Source organism: Rhinatrema bivittatum, chromosome 3, assembly GCF_901001135.1.
Source record: "Rhinatrema bivittatum chromosome 3, aRhiBiv1.1, whole genome shotgun sequence".
NCBI classification, from domain to species: Eukaryota; Metazoa; Chordata; class Amphibia; order Gymnophiona; family Rhinatrematidae; genus Rhinatrema; species Rhinatrema bivittatum.
Window position 1 is genome coordinate 87,340,359 of NC_042617.1, and position 21,395 is coordinate 87,361,753.

General features: G+C 46.0%; 1 protein-coding gene across 2 annotated transcripts in view; it reads right to left on the bottom strand.

Annotated features, from left to right (window-relative positions):
- Nucleotides 1-21,395, bottom strand: part of PSME4 (proteasome activator subunit 4) — a 389,258-nt gene that overhangs the window by 58,566 nt on the left and 309,297 nt on the right. For both annotated transcript variants that reach the window (XM_029593434.1, XM_029593433.1), the window contains one exon: nt 11,143-11,351. In XM_029593434.1, the coding sequence (XP_029449294.1) occupies nt 11,143-11,351 (209 nt within the window). The remainder of the gene's footprint in view (nt 1-11,142; nt 11,352-21,395) is intronic.

Here is a 21,395-nt window from a genome sequence, read left to right on the forward strand (position 1 = left end):
TATTCCCTGAGAGCCAGGAGCTCTTTGCACCGAGTGCACACATACAATCTCTCACTGGCGGGTAAAAAATCATACATGTGACACTCAATGCAAAAGACTGGAAAGCCCCCCTCTTGCTGCTGGACTGCTGCCTTCATCTTAGTTTTATTGAGTTCCTAGTTAAGTTTAGGATACTAATGGAGTTGGAATGAGAGTACTTTAAATTTACAGGTGAATTTACTAATTAATCAGCTAGTGTCTTACAAGGGGATGATTAAACTTTCAATAAGGGCTGGTACAATAGTATGATTTAGATAAGACCCTGATTGATTTTTAATGAGAAAGAGTCCCTTGCCTAAAAATCAAGGGTTGAGTGGGTGGAAAAGACAGACACTAGAATTAACTATCTCTGGCTTGCTTATTACCTCAGACACACACAAACTCTAAAGAATATATCCCTCTATTTCACCTTTAACCAAACCTTTGGAGCATTTTAGATATGAGAGGAAGGGAAGGGTAAGCATACAGCAACCCTGTCTCCCAGTGAATCGAGAAGGCATCCACTATCAATCCCCTGCCCCTCTTGCTGAGGGAGCAGAAGCAGTGCACTTTCCTGTTTTCCAAGGGGCAAAGAGGTCTATATCCAGGGTCCCCCAGGAGTGGATGATACAGTTCACTACCTCTTGACTGAGGGGCCATTCGTGGAGCTGGAATGTCCAGCTCAAGGTATCAGCCACAATGTTGTCCACCCCTCGGAGGTACACCGTCCGAAGGATGATGCTGTTTTCGATGGCCCACAACCAAATCTGGACTGCCCTCCTGGCAGAGGGGGAATGACCTCTTCCCCCCCCCCCCCCCCGTTTGTTCAGGGACCACATGGCCACCTGATTGTCGGTCTGAACCAGAACCACCTTGCTCATAAACAGTGCTCGAAACACCCGTAGTGCGTAGTGGATCACTCGCAACTTCAAGAGGTTGATCTGGAGCCGCAACTCCTCTACCAACCAGAACATGTGCTCTCCACCCCATCTGAGAAGCGTCATTAGTGAGTGTGGCCTGGGGCTGAGCATTCCAAAAGGGGCAACCCCGCTCCAGGTTTGAGGGGATTGTCCACCACCGTAGGGACTGCTGCAACTGAGTTGTGACTAGAATACAAGCACGCAGGTCCTGCATAGCTTGACACCATTGAGAGCACAATGTCCATTGTGTCCCGTGCATGTGTAGCCAAGCGAATGAGGTAACATGCACTGTCATCGCCATATGGCCCAGCAGGTGGAGGAACTGGTGAGCGGAGACATGGAGGCAACCGAAAACATCTCGGGCAAGAGCTGCGAGGGTCTCCGCCCTGTTCCGAGGTAGGAAAGCCTTCGCTTGGACAGTGTTCAGGTATGCCTCAATGAAGTCCAATTGCAAAGACGGCTGGAGATGGGATTTTGGATGGTTGATCAAGAACCCCAGAGTCTCTAGGTTATAGATCATGAGGCATATGGCACTCTGAGCCCTTTGTCGGGAATTGCCCTTGATCAGCCAATCATCAAGGTAGGGGAAAACAAATTCCCCACCGAAGATGGGCACCAACAACTGCCAGACATTTGACCAGGGGCGCAGATGCCAGGCCAAAGGGCAAAACTAGGCATTGGTAGTGATTCCCAACAACCAGGAATCTCAGGTACTGCCGATCCGCCTGAAAGATGGGGATATGGGTGTATGTTTCTTTGAGATTGAGGGAGCAAAGCCAGTCTCCTGCCTTGAGAAGGGGAATTAGGGTGACCAGCGAGATCATTTTTTGAACTTTTCCTTTACCAAGAAATGGTTTAGAGCTCTCAGGTCCAGAATGGGCCGGAGGCCACCCGTCTTCTTAGGAATTAGAAAATACCTGGAGTAGAACCCTTCACCCTGTTGGCTGGGTACAACAAAAACATTGATAAAATCACAAAACATAAAATGATCAAGCAACAGATACCAATAAAAAAACCAAACAAACATGGGACATGTGCTGTTTAACATATTCCTAAATGATCTGAACACAAGAGTGAGGTGATCAAATTTGCAGATGACTTAAAAATTATTCAGATTTGTTAAATCAGCAGCAAATTGCAAAGAACTGCAGAAGGATGTTGCAAGATTAGGAAACTGGGCATCTGAATGGCAGTTGAAATTTAATGTAGAAAAGTGCAAAGTGATGAGCATAGGGGAAAAATAATTCAACAGGTACACAATGCTGGGTTCTCTATTGGGAATCACCACCCAGGAAAAGGACCTTGGAGTTCTTGAGAACAATACATTGAAATCCTTACCTCAGTGTGCAGCAGCAGTCAAAAAAGTAAATAGAATGTTAGGAATGATCCGAAAAGGAATACACAATAAAACAGAAACTATACTGCCTCTGTATTGAGCCATGGCACGAATGCACCTTGAGTATTGTATGAGGTTCTAGTTTTCCCCTTTCAAAAAAGACATAGCAGAACTAGAAAAAAATGCCAGGGGGGGGGGGGGGGGGAGAAAGACAAAATGAAAAGAAAATGGAACGGCTCCCCTGTGATGAGAAGCTATGCAGGCTAGGGCTCTACAGCTTGGAAAAGAGATGGCTGAGAGGGGACAGTGATAGAAGTTGGAAAAATTATGAGCAGGGTGTAACGGGTAAATACAGGACAGTCATTTATCCTTTCAAATACTTCTAAAACAAAGGGATACTCCATCAAAGTCACATATCTAAAATAAATCAGAAAAAGTACTTTTTCACCAGTGCACAATCAAGCTGTGGAATCTGTTGTCAGAGGATGTGGTCGAGACTGGCATAGCTGGGTTTACAAGAATAAGAACATGAGATATGCCATACTGGGTCAAACCAAGGGTCCATCAAGCCCAGTATCCTGTCTCCAACTAAAGCCAATCCAAGTATCTTGCAAGTACTCAAACATTAAATAGATCCCATGTTACTAATGCCAGCAACAAGCAGTGGCTATTCCCTATTGATTAATAGCAGTTTATAGTCTTCTCCTACAGGAACTTATCCAAATTTTTTATAAATCCAGCTACACTAGTTGTCTTAACCACATCCTCTGGCAACAAATTCTAGAGCTTAATTGTGCATTGAGTGAAAAAGAATTTACTCCAATTTCTTTTAAATGTACTACTTGCTAACTTCATGGAATACCCCCTAGTCCTTGTATTATCTAAAAGAGTAAATAATAATTTCATATTTACCCATTCAAGTTCTTTCATGATTTTGTAGACCTCTATCATATCTCTCTCTCAGCCATCTCTTCTCCAAGCTGAACAGCCCTAACCTCTTTATCCTTTTCTCATAGGGCAGCCGTTCCATGCTCTTTATCATTTTGGTCACCTTTCTCTGTACATTCTCCATTGCAACTATATCTTTTTTGAGATACGGCGACTAGAATTGCACAGTATTTAAGATGCAGTCTAACCACTGAGCAAAACAGAGGCATTATGACATCCGCCATTTTATATGCTATTCCCTTCCTAATAATTTCTAATATTCTGTGTGTTATTGTTTGTTTGTTTTTTTTTTGACTGCTACAGCACATTGAGCCGATAATTTCAATGTAATAGCAACTATGACGCCCAGAACTTTCTCCTGGGTTATAACTCCTAAATGGAAATTTACATCGTGTAGCTACAGCATGTTATTTTTTCCTAGTATCGGTATAGTAAAATAATTTAAATAAATAAATAAAATAAATATATGCATCACCTTGCACTTGTCCACATTATATTTTTTCTACCACATGGATGCCCAATCTTCCAGTCTCACTAGGTCCTCCTGCAATTTATCACAATCAACTACTCAATTATTTTGTGTCATCTGCAAATCTGATTACCTCACTCGTTGGACCTCTTTCCACATCATTTATAAATATATTAAAAAGCACCAGTCCAAGTACAGATCCCTGAGGAACTCCATTGTTTATCTTTTTCCACTGTGAAAACTGACCATTTCAATCCTACTCTGTTTCCTGTTTTTTAACCAGTTTACAATCCACAAAAGGACATCCCTACTTTTTATTTTTCTTAGAAGGCTCTCATGAGGGACTTTGTAAAACACCTTCTGAAAATCCAAATACACCCTATCAACCGGTTCACCTTTACCTATATGTTTAGTCACCCATCCAAAAAAAATGTAGCAGATTCGTGAGGCAAGACATCCCTTGGGTAAATCCATGTTAGCTGTGTCCCATAAAATCATGTCTATCTATATGTTCTGGGATTTTATTCTTTATAATAGTTTCCACAAATTTTCCCAGCACTAAGTCAAAGTCACTGGTCTACAGTTTCCGGGATCACCTCTGAAGCCCTTTTTATTTAAGACCTTCCAGTCTTTGGAATAGGTCTGAAATTTCATTTTTTAGTTCTTTCAGAACCCTAGGATGTATACCATCCAGTCCAAGTGATAAAGTTGCTTACCTTTAACAAGTGTTCTCCAAGGACAGCAGGATGTTAGTCCTCACACATGAGTGACATCACAAGAAGGAGCCCTGATGCAGAAAACCGATGTCAAAGTTTCTAGAACTTTGACAAGGCTCACTGAGCATATCCAGCATGCCCTATACCTCGCATCCACGTAGGGTCTTGTCTTCAGTTTCGTAGCAGAATTACGATTAAAATCAAAATAGGAGAAACCCAACTCTAGCGCGGCAGGCGGGTTTCATGAGGACTAACATCCTGCTGTCCTCCGAGAGCACCTTTTACAGGTTAGCAACTCTGCTTTCTCCTAGGAGAAGCAGGATGGTAGTCCTCACACATGGGTGAATCACTAGCTACAGGCTGCTCCCCAAGAAAAAAGGGGACCAATAGATACCCATCTAGGTTCCAATGGGTACATCACCAGTTGGGGGGAGATAGCCTGATTCTAAACAGGCCCTAGGCCTGTTTAGAATCAGGACAGACTGGCCGAACCTATCATCGCGTTGGCCATCTCTATCCAGACAGTAATGAGATGTGAATATGTGGAGAGAGCACCACATTGCAGCCTTGCAGATCCTCTTCCATGGAAACTGCTCACAAGTGGTCCATCGATGCTGCCATGTCTCTGACAGAATGAGCCTTGGCATTGTTACAGCAGTTAGTGTAACTGGTTTTAAAAAAATATTTGGATAAGTTCCTAGAGGATAAATCCATAAACTGCTATGATGGTAATTAATAAGCAATAGTAGCTTGTGATCTAATGTTTGGGTACTTGCCAGGTACTTATGACTTGGATTGGCCACTGTTGGAAACAGGATACTGGGCTTGATGGATCCTTGGTCTGACCCAGTATGGCACATCTTATGTTCTTATGACCCCCAAGGTGCAGCCTGCCTGGGCATAATAGGAGGAGATGTAATATGCTAGCCAACTGGATAGTGTCTAATTGGCAACGGCAATGCCCAACCTATTCTTATCAAAAGAAACAAAATTTAGGTGGACTGTCTATGGGCTTCTGTCTGCTCCAGATAGAAGGCTAAGGTTCACTTGCAGTCCAAACTGTGCAATGCTTGTTCACCTTATTGTGAAAGGGGCCTGGGAAAGAATATTGGCAGGATGATTGACTGGTTAAAATGGAAATCCTTCACCACCTTAGGCAGAAACTTAGGGTGTGTACACAAGACCACCCTGTCCTGATAAAACTTAGTATAAGGTGGATAAATCACTAAGGCCTGGAGCTCGCTGACCCTGCATGCTGAAGTGACCGCCACCAAAAATATGACCTTCCAAGGTCAGGTACTTCAGGTCACAGGTGTGCAGCAGCTCAAAAGGAGCTTTCAACAGCTGAGCTAACACCACATTGAGGTCACAAGACACAATGGGAGGCCTTAGAGGAGGCTTCAATTGAAGCAGACGCCACATGAAATGAACTATAGGCTGCGCAGAGATGGGCATACCAACTAAATCTTGGTGATGTGTGTCAATTATACTAAGATGAACTCTAATGGAGTTGGTTTTTAAGCCAGCTTCTGATAGGTGTAAGAAGGTAATCAAGCAGTTTTTGTGTGGGGCAGGAGAATGGATCTAGGGCCATCTGCTCACACCACATGGAAAACGTCCTCTGCTTTCTAGAAGCCATCAGGACCTGAGACCCCCTCTGAAAGATCAAGCAGCTGCAGAATTAACCTCTTAACATCCAGGCTATGAGTGACAGGGCTTGGAGGTTGGGATGCTGAAGACTGCATTGGTCTTACGTGATGAGATCTGGGGAAGTCCCCAGACTGATCGGTCTCTGGATGGACAACTCCTGTAGGAGTGGAAATCAGACCTGTCTTGGCCAATGAAGGGCTATGAGAATCATATTCCCTTTGTCCTCGCAAAGCTTCAAGAGAGTCTTCGCCACCAAGGGAATCAGAGGATATGCGTACAGAAGACCTTTGCCCCAATGACAGGCAAGGGGATCCAAGGCTAGTTTGCCGACTGACCAGTAGAGGGAGCAGAACCAAGGCACCTTCCTGTTGCAGGGGACATGAACAAATCTACACCTGGGCTCCCCCAGAGGCGGAATATCCGATTTGCTACCCCGTGGTCCAGGGAACACTTGTGGGGTCTGAAGGCTCGATTTAGCCTGTCCGCTACCACGTTCTCTGTTGCAGCCAAGTATATGGCCCTGAGCACCGTACCGTGGGACAGGGCCCATGACCATATCTGGACTGCTTCCTGACACAGGAGGTATGATCCTGTGCCTCCCTGCTTGTTGACATGACTACCTGGTTATTGGTCTGGATCAGGATAACTTTGTTGGACAGCAGATCTCTGAAAGCCCATAGTGCATACCTGATTGCCCGAAGCTCCAGTAAGTTGATTTAATAAAAGCGTTCCTGAGCGGACCAAAGACCCTGTGTACCAAGCCCATCTGCATGTGCTCCTCACCCAAGGGTAGATGCATCTGTAGTTAGGCTCTTGAACAGCCAATCATCCAGATATGGGAAGACATGCACTCCCTGTCTACGGAGGTGCGCTGCCACCACAGACAAACATTTTGTGAAGACCCGATGGGTGGATGAGAGCCCGAACGGCAACACCCAGAACTGGATGTGCTGTGTTCCCACCACAAATCAGATACTTCCTGTGACTGGGGAAGATCTCAATATGAGTGGAAGCGTCCTTTAGAGTGAGAGAGCATAGCCAGTCCCCCTTTTGTTTAAGGGGGATCAAGGTGCCCAAGAAAACCATCTTCAACTTTTCTTTTTTTAGAAATTTGTTTAAGGCCCTTAGGTCTAGGATGGGACAGAGTCCTCCTGTTTTCTTTGGAATCAGGAAGTACCTCGAGTAGAATTCCCACCCTCTTTGCCCTGGTGGTATGGGCTGAGGAATGGATCTGAGAGAGCTTGGCCCTCTTGAGAGCGGATTCGACCACCACTGACCAGTGAGGCAGCTGATGCTTATTGAATGCAGCAGCCTTCTATCGAGGTAGACTCCCGTCCACCTTCTTATTAATGGGAGACACTGAGGGGGTGTTCCCATACCCTTAACAACAACTACTTAAGGATCTCGTGTTCTGGGACTGCCATGATCTCATTAGGAGGCTCCATGAACTGGAGGATTTCAAGAATTTTGTGCTTGGTATCCTTCTCTGTTAAAAATTGAAACTGGATGGCCTCCGCCATAACCATCACAAACCCTGCGAAAGTCAAGTCCTCAGGCGGTGACGTCCTTCGTTCATCTGGAAGAGAAGGGTCTGACAGGAGACCATCAGAGCCCTCGGAGGACTCCATTGACTCATACCCCCAAGGGTTATAGGGGCCCTCATCTTCACTGGAATGGGGCTCTAGATGCTTGACCTTCGTCCAGAGGTGCAGGCACTGGTAGAACTGGATGGGGGATTACAGGCCTCAGCGTCTCTGCCGTGCTCAGTGGAGCTTCCTTGGAGAAGGAACCAGCAACGACCATCGTATCAGTAGGGGGAGGCCTCGGTGCCCCACCAGGAACTGGCACCAGCTGGGTCGGTAACACACCGATGAACACACTGGGCTTCTTCCACAGTGGAAGGATGATGGGAGCACTGGCTCCAGTTCCATCAGTGCCACAGGTCCAATGCCCTGCAATATCCGATCCACCGCCAGCTGGACTGGACGCTCCAGCTCCTCCTCAAACATTACCGATGCCAACACAGACTGGGAGGAAGGGGGTGGACAGATCTTCTTCGGACCCATGGGGTGGATCAGTGACTGGCACCAGGAACAGTGAAGACTGTCATGGATCCCCAGCACCGATAGAGGATGGACTCTCCTCGCCATGGGGGCATTGCAGCAAAAGCCGTTGCATCCCCATGCAACGGCACCATGCATCAACGGGAACCGGTGCCGATGTTTCTTAGTTTCCCTCGATGCTCAGCCTGGTCTTTCCCCAGTGCCGAGGCCAAACATGATGAACCCGGCGCCCTTGGCCCAGAAGAGATCGACAATGGTAAGTCTCCAGCGCCCTTAATCTACAGACAGCACTGATGGTCCCGCTAATGTCAATGGTGCAATGTCCATCAGTGTGGCTCTGAGGACTTCCGCGACTCGAAGAGCTGATCCATCTAGTCGAGATGAAGCAGATGTCCCTTCGGGGTCATTTGGGCACACAAGCGACAACCCTGGACATCATACGATACCCCCAGACAGAGGACATATATCTCATGAGGATCCGTAATGGACATGACCCTCTGGCACTGGAGGCATTGATGAAAACCGGACGTTGCCATGACGGAATGAAAGAAAATGGGCCGTAGACACTAAACGAAGGCAGCAGCCACTGATGGCCTGCAGACACCGGAGCACTGCTGCCGCAAGAGGAATCGACCGCTAAAGGAAAAACTCACCAGAAACGCCGAAAACCCTGACTAGGACACTACAGGGAGGCACAAAGAGGGACCCGGTGATGAAACAATATTGAAAACCACAAAAAACCATGATGAAAAAAAAGAAGTTTTCCATTAGGCCAGAAACTGCCAAAGTGAGCTCAATCAGACTGCAAGGCTTACAGCTTTGCGGAAAAGAGGAGACTGAAGAGGGACCCCCATGTGGACATGTGGTATAGGGCATCCTGGACATGCTCAGCGTGCCTAGTCAAAGTTCTAGAAACTGACATATGTTTTCCGCATCAGTGCTACATCTGATATCACCGATGTGAGAGGACTACCATCCTTTTTGTCCTTGGAGAATTGCTACTCTTCAGTGGGTCAATCTGGCTTATTACATCTTCCAGGTTCACCATGATTTGGGTCAGTTCATCTGAAATGTCACCATTGAAAACTGCCTCCAGAATGAGTATCTCCCCAACATTCTCCTCAGTAAACACCAAAGTGAAGAATTTATTTAGTCTTTTCGTGATGGCCTTATCTTCCCTAAGTGCCCCTTTAACCCCTTGATCATTTAATGGTCCAACCGACTCCCTCGCAGGCTTCCTGTGTCAGATATATTTAAATATTTTTATTATGAGTTTTGCTTCTTTGGCCAACTTCTTTTCAAATTCTCTTTTAGCATGTCTTATCAAATGTTTTACCTTTAACTTGCCAATGCTTTCCTATTTTCTTCAGATGGATCCTTGCCCTAACTCTCTTGCTTCATTAGTGTCTTTTGAAGATACCTCCTTTTGAACCATGCGCTGCTGAGCAACTGTCAGCTTTCCCCTTTGTTCTACTTTAAAAGCTGCTCTATCTTCTTTTTAAAGGTTAACACCAGCAGCCTGGTTCCACCCTGGTTAAGGTGGAGCCAGTTCCCTTGGAAAAGATTGCCCCCTTCTCCTGCAGGAAAAGTCCATAAAACATTATTATCCAAGTAGACTCCAGAAAGTCATCACTATCCCTGACAGTAACAAAACATAAATCTTCTTTGGGATCTACTAGGTATTTGGGACCAAACTGGCCAGTCTTTTAGACTGGAGTTAGGATGCTGGGCTCAATGGACCTTGGTCTGACCCTGATCTATCAAACTGGAGTGTGACAGAGGATCAGTAAAATTATGAATAAAAGGGAAAATAGACATATTAGGATAAGACGATGTAAATATTCTATAGGATGCTATAGGCATATGGCAGTCAAACGCTTTTTCTGCTGTACTGAGGAGAAAAAAAAATGGCACTGGTCATTTAAAAGTGCTTTTGCATACAAAATGTTCAGAAGTGGGGAAAAGTAGTTTTGTTTTTTCAAAAATTTTGTAGGGTAGCAGAATGTTTCATAGAGAAAATTTCCTACATTTTCACAACTTTGAAAGGCTTTTAATATACTGAAATTGCTTCCATTGATAAGAATGAATGCTGCATGGGGACCTAAGTTGGTAGCCCTCAGGTCCACAGTTATTCTTGCCTCAGCCAGGAGTAATTATATTCAGGACCTGAACCAAAAAAAGGGGCATATGTACTTAGAGTAATTCACGTACATACACAGGTTTGTAGGTGGAGTATCTACAGTGGTTCTTCCTCCTATTTTCTGCACAAACATTTTGTGCCATTTGGAATTTTTTTTGTTTTGCTGAATATTTGCTTTTACAGCAGTTGTTTTGAGAGATCACATTTATTTTGGGTTAGTCAAGCTCAATTTCCTTTATCTATTAAGTATTTAGTTAGCGGAAGGAATCCTCTCTCATTTTACAGGTGGTGTTTCCCAAGCATCCTGAAACACTGAATGGATCCATTTTCTTCCCCAGCTTAAATATTTCAGGAGCCACCACATTGACAAGATAGTACATTCGTGTCATCAATAGGCAAGACCTATCTGATAGGTTCAAAGCCAGAACATTGGTGTGTATGAAACAAATTTGACTGTTCAACAACACACATACTCTAGCACGTAATACAAATTCACCTAAAAACACATTGTTGTAACACAAGCAAATAATCCAAAAACCTAATAAATTAAGTTTGAAAAGAAGACCATCATACTAAGCACTACCAGTCTACCAACCTTCATTGCTTTTTAAATAATCATCGGTCCAATATTTCAGAAAAGTTTTTGTTTTTTTTTATGCAATTAAAATAAAATAGAAAAATCGGACCGATGATTATTTAAAAAGCAATGAAGGTTGGTAGACTGTTAGTGCTTAATATGATGTCCTCTTTTCAAACTTATTAGGTTTTTGGATTATTTATTTGTGTAACAAAAATGTGTTTTTGGCTGACTTTAGTATTGCTTACATAAATACAAATTTCCAAGCTAAAAGTAAGTTTTATTCTAATTACAAATTGACTTACTTGTTTTTAGGAGTTTAATACCCTGAGTTCGCTCATCTTGGTCACCAACTCCATTCTCTTCCATAATATGGTTCTGAATTTCTTCATCTGCTTCCATGAGGGGTTTCAGCTTTTCAAGCACGCGAGCTGTGAACTCCGAGATTCGAGGGGACTTTGTAGGAGCAGTGTTTGGCAAGGAAACATCTATCATGAATATGTATGTCAAAACGCTGTAAAGAATATATATATAGTAACGCATGTTAAGAAAATGTAATTTTAGTAGGTAAAACTCCAAATTTTCCTATCCAGAAAGATAGAAATGACAGCAGAAAAGGACCAAATGGTCCATCCAGTCTGCCCAGCAAGCTTATGGTAGTATTTACTGCACCATACAAGCCACCCCTATACTTATCAGTTTCCCAGACAGTCAAAGTCAGGGCCCTTGTTGGTTGCTGTTGAGTCCAATTCCCCGTTACCTCTTGCACAGAGCAATGGTGGAGTTGCATCAAACGTATCAGGCTTATTGGTTAAGGATAGTAACCACCGCATCAGCAAGTTACCCCCATGCTTGTTTTCCCAGACTGTACAATTCAATATCCTTGTTGGATGCTGTCTGAATCTAATTCCCCTTTTCCTCTTTTTCCCATGCCGTTGAAGCAGAGAACAATCATGGAGTTGCATCAACAGTATGAAGGCTTATTGGTTAAGGGTCATAACCATCACACCAGCAAGTTACCCCCATGCCCACTTTTCTTCATTCCCATCCTCTAGTCTTTAGGGATCCAGTGTTTATCCCATGCCTCTTTGAAATCTTTTACTGTTTTTGTCTTCACCATCTCCTCCGGAAGGGCATTCCAGGCATCCATCACCCTCTCTCCGTGAAGAAATATTTCTTGACACTGATTCTGAGTCGTCCACCCTAGAGTTTCATTTTGTGACCCCTAGTTCTACTGATTTCTTTCCCATGGAAAAGATTTATTGATTGAGCATCATTAAAACCTTTCAGGTATCGAAGGTCTGTATCATATCTCCCCTGCACCACCTCTCTTCTCCAGGGTACACATATGTAGGTCCTTCAACATCTCCCCATAAGTTATTTTATGGTCATTCTCAGAGCAATAAACATTTAATCTGATTGTAAACCATGGTATTTTGAAAAGAAATGCTATGGGTCTTTCTCAAGCAAGCTAAGTATTTTTGGCTATTGTACTGCAAGTATATGAATTAGGATGATGGTATTTTGAGAAGAAACGATATGGGACTTTAAGTATAATTTATGTGAAAAGCAGAGTTGCTTACCTGTAACAGGTGTTCTCACAGGACAGCAGGATGTTAGTCCTCACATATGGGTGATATCAGCAGGATGGAGCCCAATCACGGAAAACTTTTGTCAAAGTTTCTAGAACTTTGACTGGCACCTACTGGGCATGCCCAGCATAGCACAACCCTGCAACCAGCAGGGGTCCCACTTCAGTCTCATCTTATAGTAAAAATACATGCGAAAAATAAAATAAGAAAACGTAACGAACCCAACACCGCAGGGTGGCGGTCGGGTTTCGTGAGGACTAACATCCTGCTGTCCTGTGAGAACACCTGTTACAGGTAAGCAACTCTGCTTTCTCACAGGACAAACAGGATGGTAGTCCTCACATATGGGTGAGTACCGAGCTGAGGATGTCCAAGCAATGCAACAAATGTACCCAAGACATGCAACAGGCACAACAACTGGGGTGAAAATTTGGTAGAGGGCATCCTGAATACAAACGGGTTGGAGGAAGGTGTTGGTACTCTAATTCGCAAATAAATTGCGTAGCACAGACTGGCCAAAGATGGAATCTTGTCTGCCAGCCTTGTCTAAACAATAATGGGCTGTGAAGGTGTGGAGAGAGCTCCAGGTAGCAGCCTTACAAATGTCAGGAAGCAGCACCGAGCGTAGGTGTGCTACTGAAGTTGCCATGGCCCTGACAGAGTGTGCCTTGACATGGTCTTGAAGTGGAATACCTGCCTGCTGATAGCAAAAAGCAATACAGTACACTAACCAGGAGGAGAGAGTCTGCTTACCCACAGGCTTACCCAATTTGATGGAGTCGAAGAAAACAAACAATTGAGTGGATTTTCTGTGGGCAGCTGTACGGTCTAGATAAAAAGCTAGAGCACGTTTACAGTCAAGGGGATGCAGAGCCTGCTCTCCTGGGTTTCAATGGGGCCTGGGAAAGAAAGTAGGTAGTATTAATGGATTAATATGAAACTCTGATACTACCTTAGGAGGAAATTTAAGGTGAGTGCGGAGTACTACCCTATTACCCAGGAGTTTAGTGTAAGAAGGGTAGGTAACTAAGGCCTGTAACTCACTAACCCTGTGCGCTGAAGTGATTGCCAAAAGAAAAATCACTTTCCAAGTGAGATAGCGGAGATCACAGGATTGGAGAGGCTCAAATGGCAATTTCATGAACCACCCCAAAATGAAGTTGAGGTCCCAGGAAGGGGCCGGAGGGCGCAGTGGAAGTTTAAGATGGAGCAAGCCCTTCAAAAAGCATGTTACCAGGGTTGTACTGAAATGGGTACATCCCTAACACCTTTACGGAAGGCGGCAACCACACTGACATGTACTCTGATAGAGGAAGTTTTGAGGCCTGACTCTGACAAATGCCAGAGATAGTCCAAAAACTTTGGTGTGGAACAAGTGAAGGGATTGATGGACATGGAGGTACACCATCCCGCAAACCTGTTGCATTTATACCGATAAGACTGCCTTGTGGAAGGCTTTCGTGAAGCTACTAGGACATGAGATACTGGCTCTGAGAGGTTAAAAGGTTGGAGAATTAACCTTTCAACATCCAGGCTGTCAGGGATAGAGCCTGGAGGTTGGGGTGGCGAAGGCAGCCATCGTTCTGAGTGATCAGAAGCGGGTCCTTCCCCAGAGGAATGTGCCGGTGCAAAGACAGATCTTGGAGAATTGGAAACCAGACATGGCGTGGCCAATGAGGGGCTTGAGAATCATCAGTCCTTGTCCCTTCACAACTTCACGTGAGTCTTTGAATGAGTGGAAGTGGAGGGTACGCATAAAGGAGACCACTGGCCCATGAGAGGGAGAAAGCATCTCTTGGTTGAAGATGTTGGCTGCAAGTGATAGAGCAGAAGTTCCTTACTTTGCGGTTGTGTATCGACGCAAAGAGGTCTATGTGAGGGTAACCCCAATGCCGGAACAGAGAGCTCGTTAGCGTGGGGTCGAGGGACCACTCATGTGGTTGAAAAGTGTGACTCAGCTTATCCACCAACACACTGTCCACTCCTGGCAAGTAGGTGGTCTTGAGGTACATCGAGTGAGAAAGGGCCTCTGCCCATATCTGTGCAGCTTCCTGACACAGGAGGTAGGAGCCCATTCCCCCTTGCTTGTTGATGTACCATATGGCCACCTGATTGTCGGTCTGAATCAGGATGACCTGATTGGCAAGGTGATCCTGAAAAACTGAGAGCATATCGGATTGCACGAAGCTCCAGGAAATTGATTTGGTGTTTGGCTTCCTCTGGAGACCACATGCACTGAGTTTGCAGCTTTCCAACATGTGCACCCCAGCCGAGGTTGGAGGCATATGTTGTCAAGATCATTTGAGGTTCTGGAGCCTGAAATGGAAGGCCTCACAGAAGATTGGATTGGTTTATCCACCAAGTCCGCGTTAAGCGAAGCTGGTTGGTGATGTGGACAATGGTGGACATTGGCTGAGAAGACTGAGTCCACTGCATCCTTAGAGTCCACTGGAGTACTCTCATGGCAAGGCGAGCCATGGGAGTGACCTGTACCGTGGAAGCCATATGACCTAGTAATGTTAGAAAGTGACGTGCAGTCGAGTGTTGTCGAGACTGCAGATGATGGGCCAGAGAGGCTAGGGTGAAAGCCCGGTCTTGAGGTAGGAAGGCCTTAGCCTGTAGAGTGTCCAAGTCTGCCCCTATGAAGGACAGGGTCTGAGAAGGAACTAGCCTGGATTTTGGATAGTTTATGAGAAACCCTAGGGAGATCAGGGTATGCAAAGTGAGATTTAAGGAAGTCATTGCAGTTTGCTGAGTGGGAGCCCTGATCAGCCAATCGTCGAGATAGGGGTAGATATGGACACGGACTCCTTAGATAAGCATCTACCACTACGAGGCACTTGAAGACTTGTGGGGCAGATGCTAGGCCGAATGGTAACACTCGATATTGGAAGTGTCTTAGGCCTACCAGGAACCGCAGGAATCTGCGATGTGACGGAGCGATTGAAATGCGCATGTAGGCGTCTTGAAGGTCTAGAGAGCAGAGGCAGTCTTCCCTTTGAAGAAGAGGAAGTAGAGAACCCAAGGTCAACATCTTGAACTTTTCTCTTTGTAGGTATTTGTTTAAGGTGCGAAGGTCCAGTATTGGGCGAAGCCCACCTGACTTTTTTGGTATCAGAAAATACCGGGAATAGAATTCCTGCCCCTGTTCGGAGAGGGGCACCAGTTCTATAGCATGGGACTGGAGAAGAAGGGGGACCTCCTGCTCCAGAAGAAGTGAGTGGTAAGATTTTCCCAATGTCAGCCAAGGTGGGGAATCCGGCGGTATGGAGAGAAAGTGGAGATGATAACCTTGAGTTATTATGGCCAGTACCCACTGGTCTGTGGTGATTGAATGCCACAGGGACAACCGGCATCCGACCGGAATCATTGGAAGTGGAGGCTGGAGACTGCTCTCTAGGGACGAGTCAAAAGCCAGACGCTGGACCTGATTTGGGGGGGGGGGGGGGGGGGGGGGGGGCTGGCTGTGACTTTGGAACTCTAGGCTGTCTGGACTGGCCTTTCTGATAAGGCTTAGAAGACCGACCTCTAGACGCCGGGGCATAGTATCTTCTCTGCCGGTAGAGTGGTCTTTTAGAATCTCTCCAAAAAGACCTTTTAGAAGAAGAGGAGAGATCAGCAGGCAGTAAGGAGAGCTGGCACAGAGTCTCCTGGTGGTCTTGAGCTGAGCCACTGCTTCTTGGATCTTTTCACCGAAAAGATTATCCCCTGCACAAGGTAAATCTGCCAATCTGTCCTGTACCTCTGGTCTGAGGTCCGAAGATTTCAGCCAGGCCCATCTTCTTGCACTGATGCCGGCTGCCGACATTCTGGAAGCGGTGTCGAAGAGGTCATATGCTGATCTTACCTCATGCTTAGCAGCATCAAGACCTTTTTGTGCTAAGGCATGAAGCTGGTCTTGGAATTGCAGAGGCAAAGCTTCAGCAAAATCCTGGACCTTTGTAAACAAGGCCCTGTTATTTTGGGTCATGTACAGTTGGTAGGATACAATGCGAGAGATGAGCATTGATCCATGGAATACTCGTCTTCCAAACACATCCAGAAATGTCTGCTCTTTTCCTGGGGGAATGGAAGAGTGAGGCTTGGAGCGTCGTGCCTTTTTCTGGGCTGACTCCACAACCACTGAGTGATGATCCAATTGAGCCTTTTGAAATCCAGGAGCTAAATGAACTAGGTAGGTGTCATCTGCTTTTTAGTTAACAGGGGCCACAGAACCAGGGTGTTCCCATTCCTTTTTAGAAGGTCCAAAAGGATGTCATGAATAGGTATGGACATGATTTCCTTTGGAGCATCGAGGAATTGGAGAAGCTCCAGCATCTGATGTCGAGTCCTCTTCAGTCTGAAGCTGGAATGGAACCGTTTCAGACATTTCCTTTACAAAATTGATAGAGAGGTCCTCTGGAGGGGAACGCTTCCTTTTATCAGGAGGCGAGGGCTGTGAAGGCAGATCATCAGAATCTTGAGACAAATCTTGTATCCAAGGATTATAAGGTTCATCACCAGCTCCCTCATGTTTTTCAGAAGGGAGGAATGGTGTTATACCAGAAGGCCCCGGCCTAGGCATTATTGTGTTTGGAGTAGGTATGGAAGGCATCGATGGAGGCATCAAGGGCTTCGATGGTGGCACCGAAGGTCTCGACGGCATCGAGGGCGGCATCAAAGGCATCGATGGAGGCACCGATGGAATCGGTGACATTGATGGATGTGTCTGTGGCGGCACTCCTGAGGGTAGAATGGAGAATGGTGTTTCTTCTTCTTCTTCCGATGACAAGGGTATTGGTGAGGAAGGAATCGGGCCCATCGGTTCCCTTGGATCCACCGGTGAAAGGGCACTGATTAACTTGTCCATTCTCGCTAACAGCGGTGCTAATGCTGTAGGTATCGGATTGGTGGCCAGCGGAGGAACCGGCATCGATGGAGGTTGGAACCCCTGGAGTGCTTTCCCGATGGCCTCTTGGATCATCTGATCCAATTCCTCACGGAAATCTGGGGCATGGATATCCGGTTCCGGAGCAGGAGGCAGCACTGGCGTAGCCGGAGGGTCCACTGGTGAAGGTGGAATCGCGGATCCCGACACCTGTCCAGGTGGGGAACACCTCGGTGACCCAGAGACAGAAGAGGACGAGGCCTTTTCTGTACGGGACTTCTTTGTCAGTGGCTCAGGCGATGTCGATGCCGAGGGCTTACCCGTATCGGTGGCCTGAGCTTGACGATGACGTTGTCTATGTTTTTCTCGATGTTCACCTTTGTGTTTTTCCTGAGGAGGAACAGAGGAGGTCGAGACCCGTGGAGTCGTCGAGGCCGGGTGGACAGCAGCGGTTTTCCCAGTGCTGGCGCGATGTAGACAGTACTGGTTCAGACAACGTCGACGCTATTGACGGAGTCGGGTTTTCGGCCGAAAGAGAAGTCCCATCTTTTCTAGCCGAGCCGTGCAACCTTTTGGTGTCATTTGGGCACATTTGGTGCAAGTAAGGACATCATGGTCGGACCCCAAGCACAATATGCAGACTGTGTTAGGGTCATCGTTCGAGTGCAGTCGGGGTACCAACAGAAACCTGACACCATGGCCTCGACAAAATTTAGTCGCTGTGTGGTCAATGGCCAGTAGGCTGCGAGCTAAGAACTTGACGGGAATCGACCGTGAACAGGCAAAAAAAAACTTACCGTTTGACCGTGGAGCAAAAGTATTGATACGAGGACCCCTGTGGGGTAAAACTTTTCAAAATTTTCTGAAAAACTTCCGTGAGGAAAAATTCCTGTCAGGAATCTCTGAAGAGCTCCTTAACCCACGTGGCTACTGCTGCGCGGAAAAAAGAAGGCTGAAGGGGGACCCCTGCTGGTTGCAGGGTTGTGCTATGCTGGGCATGCCCAGTAGGTGCCAGTCAAAGTTCTAGAAACTTTGACCAAAGGTTTCCGTGATTGGGCTCCATCCTGATGACGTCACCCATATGTGAGGACTACCATCCTGCTTGTCCTGTGAGAATGATATGGTTAAAGAAATTTTCAAAAAAGATTTTATATGCAAAAAAAAAAAAGGTAGAAAACTGTTTTCACCAAAAGGGTACCTATGATAAGAGTTAACAGTGGCTGTAAGGAAAATTAGAGTGCATAAAGAGTTTCATATTCATATCACTCTGCCACTCTTTGAGGGCCCTCAAAAATTGCATGGTTGTTGAAGAAAAGTTGAGTCCCATTTGTCATTTAACAATTAGGTGGTGTGGTTTAAGAATATCATGTTGAATGGAGCACACAGGATTTTTTTTCTTTTTGGATTTTCAATAAAGTCCAATGCATATTTAATGCTTGCAACCTGGGAGACAGCGGGACTGCAGCTGACGTGCCAGACAGACCCAAATGACACAAAGAAGATGTAGTCTGCCAGATATATCCAGCCTTATGCTGCCTGTGAACAGTTGCTAGGACTCCTATTTTCAGTCTGCCACACCCACTCAGCTGTTTCCAATGTGGTCTGTTTGCCATCAGTAGTCTGCTGCTATGTTCTAATAGTAGGCTTTGAATCTCAGTGTGCAATGTCTTGTCTTCCCATGGACTCATCAGCTCAGAGCCAAGGCCACGATGGATGCTTGTTTGCCGTTTGTTATGTATGATTGGTCTTAGCATTTGACAACCTTGGGACCCCACTGTCTTTTCCCTGCAAACTGCAACATCTCTATAAGCAATTTTACTGGAGTCTAGGAGGGAGGGACGACGTGCAGCCCTCTGAAAGCAAGAGAGATAAAGGGTTCCACACTCTCAGTAGGCTGCCTCATTTCCAGTCACTCTATAAATGTTTGCAGATCTGATCCCACCCGCAGGACATAACTTAGGGGCCGATGCAATAAATCAGAGCAGAAAACGGGCGCTCAGTGTTGAGTGTCCGCTTTCCTAACGCATGCCCAGCACGCCTACTGTGCTCGAGATTGAATATTTAAATAAGGGGGTTGCACTGCCAAGGAGGTGCTAGGCAAACGTGTGCCCCTAGCACTTCCTTGGCAGTTAGTACTCAGGAGAGGAGACTGTTAATTGAACATCCTTTTCCTAACCTGACCTGGATTCAGGGAGAATAGCGATTAGCCTCATCAACATGCATTTCCATGTAATGAGTGCTATTAGTTTCGTGGAGGGGTTGGATGCGCATTTTGGACACGCTAATCCCCTTATAGCATAAGAGGTTGTGGATGTGCGTCCAAAACACATGTCCAACCATGGGTTAAACAGTGCGTTCAGCTGAGCGCACTGTTTTGCATCAGCCCTTATATGCCTTAGCACATCAGCTTGGGTTTGGCATGTGGCCATCACTATGGCCTCTTCCCTTTAGTTCTCTAGAAATACCTGTTTCACTAGCTACTCCTAAGCTTAACAAAATATTCAGCAGCACACTGAAAGAGGTGAACAGAGGTTGTTCCCAAATTCCAGTGAGTATTCTTATTTCATCTACCCAAGCTAAAGACGGATGAAAAAGTGATTAAAAAGACATTAAGGGGTAGATTTTCAAACTGCGCGAATTGGCGTACTTTTGCTGGCGCATCAGGCGCAAGCAAAAGTACGCGGGATTTTAGCAGATACGCGCGTAGCCGCGCGTATCTGCTAAAATCCTGGATCGGCGCGCGCAAGGCTATCAATTCCATATAGCCGGCGCGCGCCGAGCCGCGCAGCCTACCCCCGTTCCCTCCGAGGCCACTCCGATATCGGAGCGGCCTCGGAGGGAACTTTCTTTTGCCCTCCCCTCACCTTCCCCTCCCTTCCCCTACCTAACCCACCTGCCCGGCCCTGTCTAAACCCCCCCCTTACCTTTGTCGGGGGATTTACGCCTCCCGGAGGGAGACGTAAATCCCCGCGCGCCAGCGGGCCGCTAGCACGCCGGGGCGCGACCTGGGGGCGGGTCCGGAGGGCGTGGCCACGCCCCCGGGCCCGCCCCCGGAACGCTCCCGACACGCCCCGAAAACGCTGCGCCGTTCGGGCCCGCCCCCTCAGAAAACCCCGGGACTTACGCGAGTCCCGGGGCTCTGCACGCGCCGGTAGGCCTATGTAAAATAGGCTCACCGGCGCGCAGGGCCCTGTTCACCTAAATCCGCCCGGATTTGGGCGGATTTAGGCGAGCAGGGCTCTTAAAATCCGCCCCTAATTGTGTAATATTGATCTTGCCATTCTCCCTGCCATTTACCAGGGTGTCTTACTATGGCACATACCTGTGCTAGCACTGTTTCTCAGCCTTTTTTGGCTATTGTCATAGTGCAGGGTCTGACCTATGAGCTAAGGGCAGACCCCTTTTTGTTTTTTTGACTGACATAAAGAACCCATACAATATGGGAAAAGGGAGGTTAATTCCCTATTGCTCAATCCCTTTGGAGTTACCACTTCAGTATGATCATTGCCAAAGCAGGAGGATTAAACCTCCTGTTGAAAATAAAAGTATGTTCTAAAATTACTATGCAGAGTACACATTTTACAATGAATTCTTCTTGATAGCACTTATTTGACAACATTGTTACATTAATTCCAAATCTTTTTCTCTTTGAAACACTGATACATTTAAATATCTGCCTGCCCACACACCACTAAAATTTAAGTTCAAAAAGCGATAACCTTTCAGAAGGGCTAAAGCCTGCAGGTACATTTTATCTGCAAACTTTATCCCAAATTTTGATAGCAGATTTATATGTAGAAGTTCACTTTGAAATTCTGCAGGTTTGCTGGGTACATGAGCTCCTGAGCAGATGGATTTATTGATTTAAAAAAGTTTATAACTCACCTATATACAGTAAAAACAGATAATAAATCACCTAAAACACTTACGGCATGTTACTTTATGCAACTTTGTGTGTGTAGATTTACACAAATGCTTTTGAAAATTGAAAATGTGCATAAATCCTTTCCCAGCCCCTAATTCTACCCCCCATAACATACTTTTGTGCACATAGGACCTCAGTTGACTTTCAAAAGGTCACTTATGAAATATTTTAAAA